This window comes from Euleptes europaea, chromosome 14 (assembly GCF_029931775.1).
Source record: "Euleptes europaea isolate rEulEur1 chromosome 14, rEulEur1.hap1, whole genome shotgun sequence".
Taxonomy (NCBI): domain Eukaryota; kingdom Metazoa; phylum Chordata; class Lepidosauria; order Squamata; family Sphaerodactylidae; genus Euleptes; species Euleptes europaea.
In genome coordinates this window covers 40,009,173-40,027,382 of record NC_079325.1, presented here as the reverse complement: position 1 = coordinate 40,027,382, position 18,210 = coordinate 40,009,173, and the positions used below count along the sequence as shown (strand labels likewise).

General features: G+C 42.4%; 1 protein-coding gene across 1 annotated transcript in view; it reads left to right on the top strand.

Annotated features, from left to right (window-relative positions):
- The window catches only part of MAPKAP1 (MAPK associated protein 1), a 408,697-nt gene that overhangs the window by 31,061 nt on the left and 359,426 nt on the right, over window positions 1–18,210 (top strand). The window contains exon 4 of the mRNA XM_056860945.1: window positions 4,260–4,408. Within this exon, the coding sequence (XP_056716923.1) occupies window positions 4,260–4,408 (149 nt within the window). The remainder of the gene's footprint in view (window positions 1–4,259; window positions 4,409–18,210) is intronic.

The window sequence follows — 18,210 nt, the reverse complement described above, 5'->3', positions numbered from 1 at the left end:
CTTTGTCAAGGGAAGGGTTCAGCAAAGGTTAGTGCTCCTGGAACACTACTTCCACATGAGCAGTTAGTTGGCCCAGAGGTTGTCGTAAGCTATAAGATGAGGGAAAATTTGTACTCTCAATTCACCTCTCACCTGGGATGCTGGAATTTCATTTTGTCAATCAAGGTTTCATGCATCTTCTCAGCTGCCTAGATTTTTAACACAGAATCTATAAAAATTCATATGATGGCTGGGTTCCAAAGAATGACTTTTTTTGGCCATCAAATCACAGCTGACTTATGGTGACCCTGTAGGGCAGGGGTGCCAAACATAAGGCCCAAGGGCCGGATCCGGCCCCTTGGAGTTCTTATCTGGCCCATGAGCCAGCTGAGGCAGCCACTCCCTCCCACTCTCAATCTGGGCTGGCAAGGCGTGGCCCGGCCTGACCAAGTGGTGTTTATGTCGTATCCGGCCCTTGTAATAATTGAGTTTGACACCCCTGCTGTAAGGTTTTCACAGCAAGAGAAGTTCAGAGGTGATTTGCCAGTGCCTGCCTCCACATCACAACCCTGGTGTTCCTTGGAGGTGACCCATCCAATTACTCACCAGGGCCGACTCTGCTTAGCTGACAAGATCAGGCTAGCCTGGGGCTCTTCAGGTCAGCGGAAAGAATGATTTAGGCTTATGGAACTGGCTTGCACTAGCTCAGTTTTATTTTATTTTGTTACATCTGCATCTTTCCAAGGAGCTCAGGACAGTTCATGTGGTGCAACATCATTTTTAACTTACAACAACCCTTTGATGTAGGCCAGGCAGAGAGAGAAAATCAGAATCAGATTTATTAATACGGCATACGCCAGTCAAACACGTCATTTATACATGAAATAAAAGATTACATAGATTTTACAAAAAACAGTACCTAGTTAAAATTATTGAATAATATATAATGAACTAAAATTAGCCAAATATTAGAAGATTTTATAAAATATTAAAAGAATTTATAGAGAAACAGGGAATATCCCAAGGGCATCAAGCAAACTTCATGTTCCAGGGCCAAGCTAAATGGAACATGGGAGATTCCTGAGTATGACCTCTTAATTGAGTTTTTTAAACCTTTAGAAGCACGGCTGTGGGGCAACCCTAGGTAGCATTATCCCATGGTTAGTTTTGGAGACATTTATAATTCAAAATCATAATTAATGAAAAGGGTGCAAACTCACAATTTACAGACCCTGGTTCACAACGAGGAAGTGTTACATCTGCCCTGGGCCATCACACGACACAGTCGACAGCGCAGGCAGTGCAATTGTGATACTGTAAATTTTTCAGCCCTTTTCTCCCCTCCCTGGTCAGTTCTGTTGTCCCAGGTGGTCCCACACTCGCACGAGGTTTCAGCTGGAGTGAAAGAACTCCGCCGAAGCAGATGCCACGCTAAACGGCGGCGGCAAACTCTAGAGATGTTCTCGAGGTCTGTGCCAGCTGAGGAGACAATAAAGCAACACCTCCCCAGAGTTTGCCAAGGAACAAAAGTACATATTGAAACACTCGCTCCATGGGGTCAAGCCAATGAAACACATGCCTGGAACTCCAGGGGTCACAATGCTTTCCAAAAAGGCACAAGAAAGAACTCTGTGCAGTGCCAGCAAGAACATAATTGCAAATAAGATTTTTTTTTTGTCTTTAAAATAAGCATAATAGCTGGAACAAAGCCTGTCATATACCTAGCATACATAATGGCATATTTGCTCTCAGTTAGAAAGAATTTAATTGTACTCTTCTGAGTTAACCCATATCTTGCACGACCCAACTGGGTATCTTTTTTTTTTAGATGCCCGCACCTGCGCGTCCTCCATCTTAATACCCAGGCAGGTCTGCTGGCTCAAAAATTAAGCAGAAGACATGACTTAGTCGCAGCCTGACAAGTTTTAATTTGGCAGTTTAACAAATGAAGCCCTCCTCCCCCTCCCCACAATGCCAGCTTTGGAAGTCCCCGTTCAATCTGCCTCTGCAGCCGTTCCAATCCTCAGGAGGGGCAGCATGTAAATCTTTGGGACGTGCACCAATCCAGGCAGGCGGAAGAAGAGCAGAGCTGGGAGCTGAGGGCAGGCAGATTGGATGCCGATCCACCAGCAGTGATTGATTGAGTTTGGGGGCAGCTTGCTCCTGGAGCAGATGTGGCACAAAACCCGCCCACGTTCTGAAAGGAGAGCCTTTTATCGCTAATAGGCAAAAACTCTACAGGTTTCAAGCTGTATTCATCTTGATTTTTTAAAATTGCCTTGTAAAGTAAGAATAGTTGGCTTTTATATGCCAACTTTCTCTATCACTTAAGGAAGAATCAAACCGCTTTACAATCATCTTCCCTTCCCCTCCCCACAACAGACACCCTGTGAGGTAGGTGGGGCTGAGAGAGCTCTAAGAGAACTGTGACTAGCCCAAGGTCACTTAGCTGGCTTCATGTGTAGGAGTGGGGAAACCAACCCAGTTCACCAGATTAGTGACCGCTGCTCATGTGGAGGAGTGGGAAATCAAACCCAGTTCTCCAGGTTAGAGTCCACCGCTCCTAACCACCACTCTTAACCACTACACCACACTGGCTGGACTCTCCCACCCCAACCACCCTTTCAGCCTTTCTATTTTCTTCGCTTTTTCCTTCCAGATCTTGTTGCACCCATTATTGTCCTTTGGGAGCAAAGCTACAACATTTCTCTTTATCCAGGCCTCTAACTAAAAAATACATTTTTTTCCTGATGTTATTGTTTGCTTCTAGCCTGAAGGTTGACCTACGGGACATCGTTTTAGGCTGTTGAATGCTGTTTTAACTGTTTTATGGCTTATTTTTAATACTGGGTAATTCTTATGGTAAGAGCCCCGTGGCGTAGAGTGCTCAGCTGCAGTACTGCAGTCAAAAGCTCTGCTCACGACCTGAGTTTGATCCCGACGGAAGTCGGTTTCAGGTAGCCGGCTCGAGGTTGACTCAGCCTTCCATCCTTCCGAGGTTGGTAAAATGAGTACCCAGCTTGCTGGGGGTAAAGGGAAGATGACTGGGGAAGGCACTGGCAAACCACTCCGCAAACAGTCTACCTAGTAAACGTCGGGATGTGACATCACCCCATGGGTCAGGAATGCCCCGGTGCTTGCACAGGGGACCTTTACCTTTTTAATTCTTATGGTGGTAGGTTTATGGTTTTTTTGTATTACTTTTGGCCTTGAGAGGTGGAGTTTGCATAAATATTTTTTGTGGAAAATTATACAGTGGTTTTCAATAAAACAACAATTGAAGAAGCCAACCAAGGAAAACCAGCAACCTTCAGTCATAGCCAAAATATTTTTATAGCCCTTTCCATAAAGTCATTGAAATAAAATATCCAGGTTCCTGTGTGTAGGAGCCAGATGAGTGTTTGGTGCAGTCACTGAAAAGACCCTGTCTCTACTCATAGTACCGATACAGGGGGAGTGCACAAAGCAAAGCTTACCCTCCCTGAAGATCTAGCTGTTCAGGCAGATTATTAAGCAAGAAGATGGTTCTTAAGACCGTCTATGGCTTTAAGGGTCAAAAGTAGCACTGTGAGTTGAGTTCAGAAACCAACTTGTAAACAGTGTAGACGTTTCAAAACCAGAGCAGCGTGCTCCAAATAGTTTACCCCTGTTTGTGTTGTAGTCGTCTAATCTGGAAGTCACCAGGGGATGTGTCATTACCAACTCACACATTAGGTGAAAGACATTTTTAGGTGCCAACATGAAATTGCAATGGAGAGTGTGAGGAATCTGTGTTCTTTGTGGAAGTTATAGGCCTAAACGGCAAGTGAGAAAACAAACCTTTGTAGCTCGCTTTATTCAAGGAACTTTAGAGAAAGAACTGTACCTATCTGAAACCATAACGTTTATGACTTTTACTGAAACCGTTACACTTTTAAATAAACTGTTTTATTTAGAGTAAAGAGACCCCTTTTAACTAAGAGCTACCACCTCATGCTGACCATTGTATCATTCTACCAAACGTAACTAAGCCATCCTGTTCTTCGGGACCAACTAAGAATTCTAAGGCAAGAGCCTTTGGTGGAAGCGACAATGAGTAGGAAACAATAAGGAGGGGAAGGAGGCAGCAGAACACACATCAGAGGACTACAGAGATGTGCCTTTACAGATGTTACATATAAAGGGGTCTCAGAAAAGAGCAAAATTTTACATTCACTGTTGCCTCCCCCCACCCCAATCTGGAGGCAGCATGTTGTACATATCATAACATATTCTTTTTTTTTTTTTTTAATGAACTGCAGTCGAGGAGCTAAGCTTGCTTTTTGAGAAGAAGAACTTCAAATTGAAGCCTCCACATGCTGTGAAGTCGTCGATCCTTTCGGTCCGGCTGGAGCAGTGCCCCCTGCAGCTGAACAACCCGTTCAATGAATACTCGAAATTTGATGGCAAGGTAAGTTTGATCGTTGCCCTTTCTTTACCAAAATATTTTTTTAAGAAGCAGCGGGATCCCAATGTGGAAGATGGCATTGTGTTTTTCAATTGATACGCTTTTCTGTTTTAACATGCTGATGCTCGGTTTGCACTCCTCATCCTTTACTGATGTAGTATAATGACAAGTTTGTCCTGGTTGTAAGTCAGACCAGGGCAATCATGCTTGTCCTCTGGGAATACATCATATGGGACATCTGGAGAAGTGCCTCTTTTCACACAAACTGCTCAGTTCCCCTGAGGTCTTCTGCTTTACTTCTATCATAAGAGTTTGATTTATCTACAAAAGCTGGGACTTTTTGGTTGTGGCACCCTCCATGAGAGGAGCTGGTTATGTCTGCACTAGCTCTAAAGATGCAGAGTCCATTTTTAACTCGTGGAATTATTGTTGATCAGCTTCCTTACTGATCATACCACATTGCATATATTGTCCTGAAGCCAGCCGAAGTAGCATCCACTATTACTTGTATTTTTCTTCATTGCCAAAAATTTCAGGAATCTGTTGAGGGTTGTGGCTCAGTGATGGAGTACACTTTGCATGGGGAAGGTCCCAGGTTCAATCCCTACCTCTCCAATTAAGTTTTCAAGTGGCAGGTGTTGGAAAAGACCTTTCTCTGCTTGAAATCATGGAATGTTGCTGCGAGTCAGGCCAGGCAACACGGAGCTGGATGGAACAGTTGGGACTTGCTACAAGGCAACTTCAAGCATTTATATATAATAAGTGTTTCATGACATATCGGACAGCACTGAAAGGGTTTTAAGTGACACCAAGCAGAGCCCTTCACTTGTGGGAAGTTTTCATACTTAGGTGTAAGTTCATCTTGTCCTAAGGAAGACCAGAGCTATTTTTTCCCCATCTGTGAAGCGTTAATAGCACAGACATGTTTGGCAAAGATTGGAAGTAAAATACCTACCTATATTAAAGTTGCTTTGTGGAGTTATAGTGCCTTACACTCTTGTTTCTCTTCAGAAATAACTGCCTGTTCGTATCTGCAACCTTGCTTTTATTAGAATGTGATTAGTTCTTACTGTGTGTGTTTTGTGGCTCAACAAAGCAGGGCTTTCATACCAAATGTAGAGAAATGTCTTTCTCATTTTGCAGAGTATACTCTGGTCATCTTGGGTCGTTAGACTGTCTTGCCAGAAGGCTGTGAAACTAGTGTTGTAGAGCAAGCAGGGGAAATCGACTCTTTCCAGATCAGCAAAAGTCTGTTTCAATTGAGACGGAGTTTTGTATTCCCTGGGGACTTGCAAACGCATGACTTCCCATCCCCCCACCCTTGTTTACAAAAAATATTACAGATTTCTGGCTAGTAGGAAAACCCAGTTTCTTTCTCAGAATTCTGGTCTGTGGCAGGCCTGTAACAGAATCTACCAAATGTTGGCATTTTGCTTTTTCATGTGTACATAATGGCAGCAAAGGAGGGGAGGCCTCAAAAACATCCATAACAAATTATGTGGTATAGAAAAAACCCCAAAGTTATGTCACAACAAACATGTGGTCAGGCAAATAATAACCATATATATGTCTAGCATTGATCAAATAGTTATGGAAAATATTGGCGATAGCACTAATGGTGTTTATCCTTTATATCACTCAGTGCTCCAAGTTCTTTGCAAATAAAGGGCAGGATCCGTGAGATCCACTCCACTAATAGTGGCACTTTTTCAGTGCAAGGCACCTTCTGTTGGCTCAAGAGGATAGAATACTCATAGCCACCATGCTGTACCACCTCCCCAAAAATAAACATGAGTTGCTGAAAAACTGAAGTCCATAGTGCAGTTGGAACACTTCACCAACTGGTTCTGACTGTAAATCCCCTGGACCATTATGAACACCCGAATGCTCAACAGGGTAATGGTGGTTCCACTACATGTTCCTAAACCACAATAATCACAGCCACTTAGAACATTCCAGGAGATGCTAAGACCTGTGTACCATATTGGAGTAGTGAAGATGGGTAATCCCTCAGTTGCCAAAGCTCCTCTGAAGTAGCTGCAAATTTATATCAAAATGGTGTGGAGGGGAGGACAAGGGAGAGGTGTTGAGGAAGTAAGGGGTTGGCTGGATCAAATGCAGTTACGACTGTGTGGCCTTGGTTTCATTTGCGGGGGATGAAGCTTAAAGAATAAAGCCCAGACGTTTCACATATGATAGAAAATAATGGGGCTGTGGCGTGACTGAGACTTGGGCTGGATCATGCCCGTAACTCGTTTATCTATTTAAAACATTTGTAGCTCACCTTTTCCTAGTGTGGCCAAAGTGGGTAACAATCAGATTAAAAACATTTTTAAAACGATGAAACCTCATATACGGCAACAGCCCTGACGCAAACAAATTCAGACAAAAATCCTCTGAAATGAAATGTTTTTTACTGCCTTCCTGAAGGGCCAATGAGGATAGCTTTTGCATCTCACAGGGATGTTTGCTCCATAGTTGTGGGAGGCAGAGAAGGCAATTCTAGGAAAGGGACCTTCAGCCAGCATTTCCCAGCGGGGCATAATCAGCAGACCATCTGATATGTGGTTCCCAGGTCATGAAGGGCTTTAAAGGTCAGCACCTTGAACTGACCCTGGAAGCCACAAAGGAAGCCGCTGAAACTGTTTTAAGAGTAGCATCCCATTGTGGAAACAGCTAGTCCTTGTCAGCAAACTGGCAGCTCTGTTTTTAACTTCACTTCCAAGGGTGGCCCCCTCGTGATTACCATAGTCCAGCCTCGAAGTTACAAAAATGCGCAAAATGCATCTGTGCCTTCTTTATGGATTAAACAATGGTAAATTTTGTGGGAGCAAAGCCCTCTTTTTGAAATCTGCAGTTTCAGCTGGCACTTTGATCATGAAATGCTCCGATGAGCGTTTCGTGAAAGCAAAGGGAGAGCCGTCATGGTTACGGCAGCCTTGTTAGCGGCTGCACGGGACAGCGTGGCCTCAGTGTTTTGAAAAGCTGGGTCGTCTCTTCCAGCTTTCACTGCATGCTCTTGAGCTTAAAGTCTAACAAACCCATTCCCAGCTGAGCCATCATTACAGATATTACCCGCCATAGCAAATGAACACTGGCTTTGATTTGCATTCTGTCGACTTTTTTTTTAATGGTAATGAGAATCATCTTTTTGTCGTTTCTGTACCAGAACCAATATATGAATGATCCTGTCTCCATTCTTGGGCCTCTTCAGTATTTTTTTAAAAAAATTTACACTTGCAGGGCTCTTCTTGTTTTGTTTTTGCTTTCTGAACATGCTAAGAGATGTGTTTTTCCACAAATATTCATAATTCTTTTCCTGGGAATAGTACATGCCTTATTTGCATAATTAACTGAGCCTCTGGAGTCTCTTGGGAAAGTGGTGCCTAATTGGGGAGAGATGGGGGAGTCTATTAAGGGGGGCTTTGGGGCCTAATTAAGCATGCTTTAAAAAACCCTACTTAATTATGTATTTACTCTAGAGGCTGGGGTGACTCTCGAAATCCTCTTTTATATTGGAACTAAAGCTTTGATTCTTTTTCCTTTTTTAAAAAATTAAATCATTATTTAAAAGTTTCCTCTCAACTCTATAGAGAAAACCATACTTTGTGTTTCCCTGGGATTTTCCTTGCTAGCTCTGTGTGCAAACATATCCACTGGTTCTAATTAGCTGGGTTCTTAAGTAAAATATTATCATTTTTGTTTAAGATGTTTTTACTAGTACAAAATATTTGCAATTTTTTTTAAAGAGACAAAGCCACACTGAAGTGTTACATCATAGTGGTCTTGGACATGCTACCTTTCTGGAATATGGCATTGGATACAAATGTTCCCTAACAGATGGCGATGCTGGTTAGTGCCCATTTTGTAAAAATAGATAAAGGTTACCTTATGCATATTGTGGTTGCCTCCATCCACTGGCCTGCCACACCACAGTGTTTGCCACAACCAGGGTACGTGCCTGTATCATGCTTAAATATGGGAAGCAGTATATTTGAATACTCAACATCTGAGTAGGGATTGGCCGCACACTAGGATGTAAAACCACGGTTTGCATTAGCTGTGATTAAATGACATCTGCACTAATGGTTAACCATTTCTCCACCTCTTTTCTTGCAAAGTGACAGGCATACCTTGTTGGGGGGGAGTGCAAGGAGAAATCACAATTTTCGCTATATGTTTGGGATCCTAACCCAAGTTAAAGCCACTAACTGGCTATGGCTGGGTACATATAATAATACAATAAAATGAAACTAACTTGCAAATATATGGTGATTAATTTAAGTTCCAGCTGGCTTGATTCTGAAGTACAGCTTTGTAGAATTTGGGTCTGGGGTGGGAGCGAGAGAGAACATGATTTTTAGATACCATGTTCCTCAGTCCTGTTATTTATTTATTTTAAATCAACAGTTTCTTCGTTAGCAACTGTTTTTTAACAATGAAGCTGGGGGAAGGGATAATTCATGAGTACTAATTGCTTGGCTGTTAATTTTCATAAGTGTTGATAGAAGCAGTTCCTTAAATTAAACTTTGTTTAAAACGTATCAAGGGAAATATTCCACAATGTCGGGCCTGAAGTGAAAATTAATATGAATGCTGTGGCAATTAACACGTACTGGTTAATAGCTTTTAGCAGCATTTTGGGATGATAGACCTTAAATACATTTTTCGCATGCTGCTCTTGTACCAGCTTCATTCCTCTGTACGTCTGGATAATTATGAACAAATGCTTTCTTCTCCACAATTGCAGATATTAAATAGCTTTCCTGAATGAAAAATCCCACACCAGATAAAGAATAGAGAAAGGAAGCACACAGCAATGTAACTGATAGATAAAATGCAATTCTGAGATGTTTGGTTGAGATTAAAAACCCAACGTGTAAAAAATGAAAGGCTTTAATTTTAATTTCACATAATAAAACATTTCTAACCTGAATGGGCATATCAGAATTAATAATAATATGCTATTTCTGAATTTATTGTTATGGTTAAGCTCAAGACCTTTGGTCAAAGGAGCTAGTAAATAAATGGAAATGGCTATTTCTGAATAGTGGATAAGACACTTCCATAACTCAAATAAATCTGAAATTTGATAATCTGAAAATCACCTTTTAAAAAAGCACCATGCAATGCTAAATTCTTAAGGTACTGATGTACTTCATAGAGAAGCTGAAGTTTATTTAGGAAGGGTGAAAGATAGTCTACAGACTGTGGTATTGCCTGTGCCTCTGTTTTCTGGGGCAAAGTAGTAAAGTTTGAAAATGACCCCTCCCCCCCACACACACACACCTCTGCTTTACAACACAGGACATGACCGATCTCAATAAATGCCTGGATTTTAATCATTCATTAATTAATATTATGGCATTTTTTATTATGTTTTACTTTGTAATTCGCCTCAAGGAGGTCCCCTGGAGAAGCGGCATAGAAGTTTCCCAAATAAATAAATAAATAAATAGCCAGAACTCCATTTCTTAGTAAGCCAAAGCACATAAGAACATGAGAAAAGCTATGCTGGATCAGACCAAGGCCCATCAAGTCCAGCAGTCTGTTCACACAGTGGCCAACCAGGTGCCTCTAGGAAGCCCACAAACAAGACAACTGAAGCAGCATTATCCTGACTGTGTCCAACAGCACTTACGGTAATATAATAGGCATGCTCCTCTAATCCTGGAATCGGTATGCATCATGACTAGTATCCATTTTTACTACTAGCCATGAATTGCCCTCTCCTACATGAACATGTTCACTCCCCTCTTAAAGCTTCCAAGTTGGCAGCCATCACCACATCCTGCAGCAGGGAGTTCCACAATTTAGCTATGCGTTGTGTGAAGAAATACTTCCTTTTATCAGTTTTGAATCTGTCATCCTCCAGCTTCAGCAGATGACCCCGCATTCTAATATTATGAGAGAGGGAGAAAATCTTGTCCCTGTCCACTTGTTCCACACCATGCATAATTTTATAGACCTCTATCATGTCTCCCCTTAACCACCTTCTTTCTAAGCTAAACAGCCCTGTTTCAACTGCTCCTCATAGGGCAGTTGCTCTCTCCCCCTGATCTTTTTGGTTGCTCTTTTCTGCATTTTTCCAGGCTCTGCAATATCCTCTTTTAGGTGTGGTGGCCAGAACTGTACACAGTATTCCAAGTGTGGTCTCACCATAGACCACATATAGGCAACAGTGAACTGTGAAAGTCCCCTCTTGTATTGAGGAAAAAAATGCTTCCTCTTGTGTCCAGAAACATAAAATGCAAGCTGTGCTGGGTGCACATATGCCCGTATGTCATAATTTTGGTGTACAAGATATAGGAAGAACCCTAGCCCAGCTGTAAACTCACCGGTTGGCCTTGGCCAAGCTCCCTACCCTGCCAAATAGTGACCTTCTGTTGGGTATCTGCAAACAGAAGTGCTAGGGTGGAATATATTTCTACTCCTGCCTGTGCTGTTGTCAGTTTTTCAAGTCAGCTGAAGAAATATTATGGGCTGAGTGCTTTAGGGGTATCATGCAGTATAAGTAGAAAATGAAAGAACTTTAATCTGTGTTGCATTCCAGATAGAAAATTTGAATTTGGGCTCCATACTTTCCCCTCTGTCTACACCTGCCAGCCTTAGGACCAGTGGAGTTTGATGGGTAGGGAGTGGGTGGAGTGCACCACAGAGGGATCAGTTACTTGAGTAGAGTGAAGGTTGCAAAACTGAGCATCGGCATGCACCAGTCATTGATTTTTTTAATACATTATGCTAGATGTTGAGCTAATTAAAATATTTCAGACCGAGGCCTGTTACTTTGCAGTTAGGTAGGATATTTGCTCTAAATCAGCCTTGGTGGTCTGGCTAAATATGCTGTAGAGGCAGGCCTGAGCCCATGCGGAGTCCTCTCAGAGAACTGCATGTAGGTGGGCATGGCAGCTGTTGTGCCTTTTTGCTAACCATTGTGTTCTCAGATCTGAAACAGTTTCATTAGTTACCAGTTTATTTCAGAGCCCAATTCACAGTACTGGTTCAAATGTTAAAAACCCTGTAGATCTGTCCGGCGGCGGCTGCTGGAGGGGCGATGGCGTCGGCGGGTTCAGGCTCCTCGGCGGGGGGGCAGCCGCCACTGCTGCTGGCGGCGGCGCGGGCCTGGGTGCCGCGGCCCTCCCCGCTGCCGCTCCCGGGCCGCGCAGGGCGGTGCCTCCTCCGGCTGCAGCTCAGCGCCGCACCTGGCCACGACCGCTTTCACATCGGCCTGAGGGGCGGGCCGGACTAGGGGCCTGAAGCGAGCCTGGTGGAGTACAGCCTCAGAGGTTTCCTACAAAGTGAAGTGAAAAAACCCTGTAATCTGCCTCTGGCTTATCTCGGAGCATCCTTCACAAATGGCCCCTTTTAATCAGCCAGGAGCAGGACCTTTACTGTGGTGGCCCCAGAAAGTTAGACTTCTTTTCATCAATTTACAATCTTTTCTCTTGCTTCTGTCTGAAAGCAACTGGAAATATTCTTATTGTGCCAGGTTTTCAGGAGATAAATTCTCATTTTGTGACTGGTGATAGTATAGGGTTGCCAGGTCCCTCTTCGCCGCCGGCAGGAGGTTTATGGGGTGGAGCCTGAGGAGGGCGGGGTTTGGGGAGGGGCTTCAATGCCACAGAGCCCAATTGCCAAAGCGGCCATTTTTCCCCAGGTGAACTGATCTCTATAGGCTGGAGATCAGTTGTAATAGCAGGAGATCTCCAGATACTACTTGGAGGTTGGCAACTCTATGATAGTACCAGTTTTTAGGAGGGTTTTTAGTGTTCTTAATTATTGTGGTAGTAAACTTCCCTGAGCTTCAGCTGAAAGGAGGTATACAAAGTTATGTATATAACACAGGAGGAGGCTAGGCTGGGTTTGAGTCTTTTCACTTATAAATTGTTGAAATGTAAAGACAAAGGTTTTGTTTGGGTGTGGGGGGCAATTGGGTTTAGGGGGGCCTTTAAAATAATACTAAGTTGCTTGTTGCACGTGCTGTCTATTGCCTGGGAGTCACAACTGGCTGCAGCTTCCTATTGGTTGCTCAAGAGCAATTCCAGATTTGCTTCTATGTAATGCATGAAATAGCCCAGTCTTTCGAGCTTCTCATCCCACTATATGCCAAAGGTTCGGGGGGGTGGGGGAGGAGTAAAAGGTAATTTTAGAAAGCATCAAAATTACATTTAATATTAAACCATTTTTAAAATTGCCAGTAGTGATTACTATTAATATACTGAAATACCAAGCATGTATAGTGTTCTCTTTCAGTGCCAAGGTAGCTTATCTATCATTGTGGCAAATGGCCTACGTGCTTATGATGTGACAATGTTGATTGCCAGTATTATATTTCTACAATGAAATTCTATCTTGTGAGAGGGAAAAATGATTTTTTTAAAAGCGTCAAATTAGAATAACCATAGTGCTTTCTTTTTAATCTCAGCCTCTTCGCCAAAACTGAAAAATCTCTTGCTAATCCTTATTCTGCCACATCCTGAAGCGTGTCCACTGCTTTACATTATAGTCATGGTGCATATATCAAATAGTCTGACATGGTTTTATTAAAATAGTTACATCCCACCTTTCCCTCTCCAAAGATCCCAGCAATCTACAGAAAAAAATATCCCAGACAATAAGGCCGTAACATATTTTAAAGCAACAATTAACAACCTTTCAAACAATATCAGTAGTCAGAAACGTGCTTCAAGGAATAAACAAACTTCACCAAACAGTAGCAAACAATATGTGATATGGGAGGCCCATTAAAAAAAAAAAGTTTACAGCAGCTGCAAGATAATAGGGGCCCGATTCAGATCAGGGAGGTGTTGCTTAACTCGCATCCCCACATTCTCAATGCAGAGCTCCCTACCCTCTGCCATGCTATTAAACCACATAAGAGCTGCCATGCTAGATCAAACTGATGGTACCTTTAATTCAGTAGTACCCTGTTACACAGAGTGGCCAATCAAATGCTTTTGGAAGGTTTACAAGCAGAACATGGAAACCAAAGCCTCCCCCTATTGTCCTCCCCCCCCCCCCAGCACTGGCATTTAGGTCATCACTGCCTCTTAACATGGAGGTTCCATGTAATCCTTGTGGCTAATATCCATTGATGACCCTGCTCTCCATGAATTTTTCTGATTCCCTTTTAAAGGAAACTAGATCAATGGCTATCACTATATCCTTTGGCAGTGCATTCCACAAGTTAATTACTCTCTGAGTAATCTAAATCTACTACTCATCGAGTTAATTGGGTGCCTTCAAGTGCTAAAGATAGGGCCAAAGGAAAAATGTTTTCTCTTTCCATCCCATATGTGATTTTATAAAACTCTGTCGTGTTCCCCTAGTTGTTTTTTCTTAAACTTCAAAGTTTAAGCCCTAAACTCAGTCTTTGCGCATAGAGAAGGTGCTCCAGCCCCTTGATCATTTTGGTTGTCCTTTTCTGCACTTTTTCCAGTGCCAATGTCCTTTTAGAGATAGTGACCGGAACTGTAGAAATTGCTCCAAATGCAGCCACACGTGGGCATTACAATATTGGCTGTTTGGTTTCAGTCACTTTACCAATACTCCTGAGAACAAAATTTGTCTTTGCAGCAGTGGTGAAAAAGACATGTTCTATTCTCATGATTATTAGTAAAGGGGGCTTCTGCATGTGGAGTAGGGTTGCCAGGTCCCTCTTTGCCACCAGCAGGAGGTTTTGGGGGTATATTTTGGTATATTTTGTAAACATTTGCATATATAGTGTGCTGTTAACACTGTATTTTTTGGTTTGGAGCGTTGTATTATTCGTTATATTATAATTACTTCCTGTATCATATAAGAGCGGTAGTGCTGTTATTCCTTAACTAGTTCAGTAGCCAGCACGAGTGGTATTATATTTTGTTAAGTACCTGGAGGTTAGCAACCCTAATGGGGAGGGGCTTGTGTAGTTTCCCCATTGCTGATGTGGCTGCAGATAAAACACAGCAGCAAGACAGCCAGTGTGGTGTAGTGGCTAGGAGCGGTGGACTGTAATCTGTTGAACTGGGTTTGATTCCCCATTTCCTGCTCCTCCACATGAGCGGCAGACTCTAATCTGGTGAACCGGGTTGGTCTCCCCACTCCTATGCATGAAGCCTGATGGGTGACAGGCTGAGAAAAAATGGCTGCCAAATGGGTAGAAAAATCCATTTTTTTCCACTCATGCAGCAGCCATCTAGGCTTTACTGCTATCTTTCCCATAACTTTGGAGCAAAGCAGGTTTGAAAATGATTGTAGAAAAGCTGGGGAAATCGCAAGAGGTGCAAGAATACACCTTCAAACTTTCAGGGAGCTGGGCCTGGTTATTAATTGGGGAAAATCCAGGTTAACACCTTCTAAGTCAATTTATAGGCACTCTTCTAGATTCCATCTCGGGTAAAGGTTTCCTACCTCCAGAACAGGTGAATATTATCAGATGAATGGCCAAGGGTTTTGTTTGGAACTGTTTCCAAAAGTCCTGTAACATACAGAGATTGCTGGGACTGATGTCCTCTATTACAGTGGTATTGCCTCTGGCTAGACTCTCTATGCATCCCCTCTAGTTGTGGTTTCTTTCACAATTTAAACCTGGTTTGCACTCTCAACAGAATAGGTTTTCCATTCCTAGACCAGTTGTTAGATTCCCTCTGGTGGTCACAAGAGACCAGTTTACTTCAGGGCTTTCCATTTGGGGTAAGGCATCATGATGTTACCCTAATGACTGATGCCTCCCTTCGGGGATTGTGGGGGGGGGGGACACATTGTCAGGGGTTTTGGGTACAAGGAGTCTGGTCCCTACTGGAAAGTGCACTACACATAAACATTTTGGAACTTAGAGCAGTCCAAAATGTGCAGTGTGGTTCTATTTCAGTGCAAATAGAGCCTCTGTTTTGGATGTTCTGGACTTTAACCTCTTGCCTAGCAAACTAAATTATTCCTCCACACACTATCTGGACAGCATATAATATCTGCAGTCTTTGTCTCTGGCAGACATGTCTCCGTTTGCCCATTGCTGACCCATCTCCCTATATTCCTACGGATCAAATTTCCCATTGCTATCCACATAATGGTGTCCTTGGTGTGGGAGGGCATTGGTTCACCATCTGCGGAATGGGACCCTCCAAAGGGATCATCTTCCCCCTCCTCAGCCTGATACCCTCCTATCCCAGGACCCTTATTCTCCCTGACAGCAGAGGAAAGGGTTACCTCTCCCTAGCCTCAGTCCAAATTCTCTTCTCCCATCCCCACTGCTATTATCTTTAAGTAGGGGGAGGGATCCTGATCACAAATCTCTTGCATTGTGTGTAGTTTGTCCCTGCCTAAAAGGTGTAGAACCCGTTTCTTAAAAAGGAAGCGGTATTTGCTAAATGCAATGAAATGGAGCTGTTTGTCAGAAGACAGCTTCATTCAGCCTCCAAGAGTTGTTACACCACTTCTGGATGCCATTGCTTTCTGGCTGCTGAAACTCCATGGCAAAGAGCTTCCTGCTTCAGCCTGCTGACAACCTGTCCTTTGTGAGCATCCGGGGAATGTTGTACACTTGCCTTAATCATTTGAGTTCTGCTCTGAGGAGCTTGGTACCAGCTGCTTCTGAGCAGCGAGAAATCTGACATAGGAAATGTTTTCTGCTAACTTGAAGCGATGCAGAATGTAAGTAACTTGCATGGGTTCTAATATGTAGCCACGAAAGCTTCAAATTCATCTTAATTTTTAAGCAATTATTTTATTAGTATGTTTGTTTAAAGTATTCCCAAGTTCCAAGCACCTTAACAGGTGTCAATGAAATGGTCAATAAACTTCGGCAGAGGTACAGAACTCATTTTGTGTACTTCTTCTGAAAGATCATCACAGAATAGGAGACACCTTTGAAAAGGCTTTTTCGTTCTAGTTCTTCTGTGGTGAAAAGGTTACCACTCCCTGGCCACAATTCACGTGCTCTACCAGATGCCCCCCTGTCCCCCCTCACAGAGTACAGAGGTACGGTACCTCTGAACCTGAACGTTCCATTTAGCCATCGTTGCTTACAACCACTGATAAATCTTTAACCTTCCATGAATTTGACTGGTTTCCTGTTAAAGCTGTCTAAAGTTTAGTTAATCACCGATTGTATGCAGATTTAATTTTTTGTCCAGCCTGAATCTACTGCCCATCCAATTGTAACATTTTGGGGGAAGAACCTTCTGTCCATTTTCTCCGCTCCACGTCCGCCTCTTTAATCGTCTTTCCTTTAAACAGGAAAACTCAAAATGTTGTCGCCTGTCCTCTTAAGGACTTTGTATCTCTCCCTCCTTCTGCTATCAAATTCTGCAACCCTCTGGGTAAGACTATGTCTGACAGTAAGTGCCATCTCCCCTTTTTTGTTTCCTTCTCCTCCCAGTGATATACAAAGCATGTTACTATGCAACAATGTTTGAGCATTTAGCTGCAATTCATTTTAATTGTCCTGATGAAGTTAAAAAGTATTAGTGTCAGATAAAGACTCATCACCACTGTATGATTTAAAGCTGGGGCTTCGGAAAGCAGGCGTGTGTTCCGGCAGCTGTTTATACAAGACACTGTCTCTTTTGACAGCAGTTAAAAAGTATGGTTGTGGTAATCAAATTGCAATGCCAGCCTCTCTGAGGCTAGCGCCAGATTGAATTAAATATATATGTGTGCATATAATATATATAAAGATTTATGAATAGACACCAGTGTTTATGTTTTTCAAATCCCTACCTATTTCTAACTATTATGGGCCTTGAATAAGCATGTTTCACCAACAACAGGAAATTAAGTCTTTTGATGCGGTTGAGAGTGACAGTCGTCCTGTTGATAAGAATGCAGAGCTGAAATGGTTTAAGAGGTTGGTGCACCTTCCCTAGGAGGAAAAGCTAAAGTGTTTGGGACTTCTTAATTTAGGAAGAAAACGCTAAAAGAGAAAGGGGGAGCATGATAAAGATTTATGTAATTATCAGTAGTATAGGGAGAATTAATGGAGAAAAAATTCTTTCCTTGGCAACACTAGAACTCAGCATCACTCAGTGATGTTCATTGACAATTAGTTCAGGGCTGATGAGTGGAAGTATCTCTGCACAGAATGCAGAATTCAACCCCCCCCCCCATCAAGATATGGTGATAGCAATTAGTTTTAAAGGTAAAGGTCCCCTGTGCAAGCACCGGGTCATTCCTGACCCATGGGGTGACCTGGCTTAAAAAAAGGAAGACTATTAAGCATGGTGGCTAAATGAAACCAAATAATAAGAAGTTGCAGAGAAACAATGTATAAATGTATAATATCAAAAGCGAATACAAAATATCACTGTCTACATAAAATACCAAGGCAAATCAGAAACTCATGACCAGCTAAATATCTCTGCATATATAAAACATCAGAACAAATCAGAAATGTATGGCCAGATGTGTTTCAACCATGTCTTTAAAAAAAATCTTTTTTTAGCTTTGCATATTGCCATGCTGAGCAGCCCTGGCTTTTTATTCAGTACATATTTCTTGTGTTTCGACCATATCTTCTTAGAAACAAGAAATATGTACTGAATAAAAAGCCAGGGCTGCTCAGCATGGCAATATGCAAAGCTAAAAAAAGATTTTTTTTAAAGACATGGTCAAAACATATCTGGTCATGCATTTCTGATTTGTTTTGATGTTTATGTATACAGAGATACTTTGTATTCACTTTTGATAATATTTATATAATTTCTCTGCAACTTCTTATTCTTTGATTTTTTTGGTTGCAGTTGTTCCTTTTTTTGTTCTGTTCACTTTGGCTAAATGAAACCCCCATGTTCAGTGGTAGCTTAACTCTGAAGACCCGGTGCTTGGGA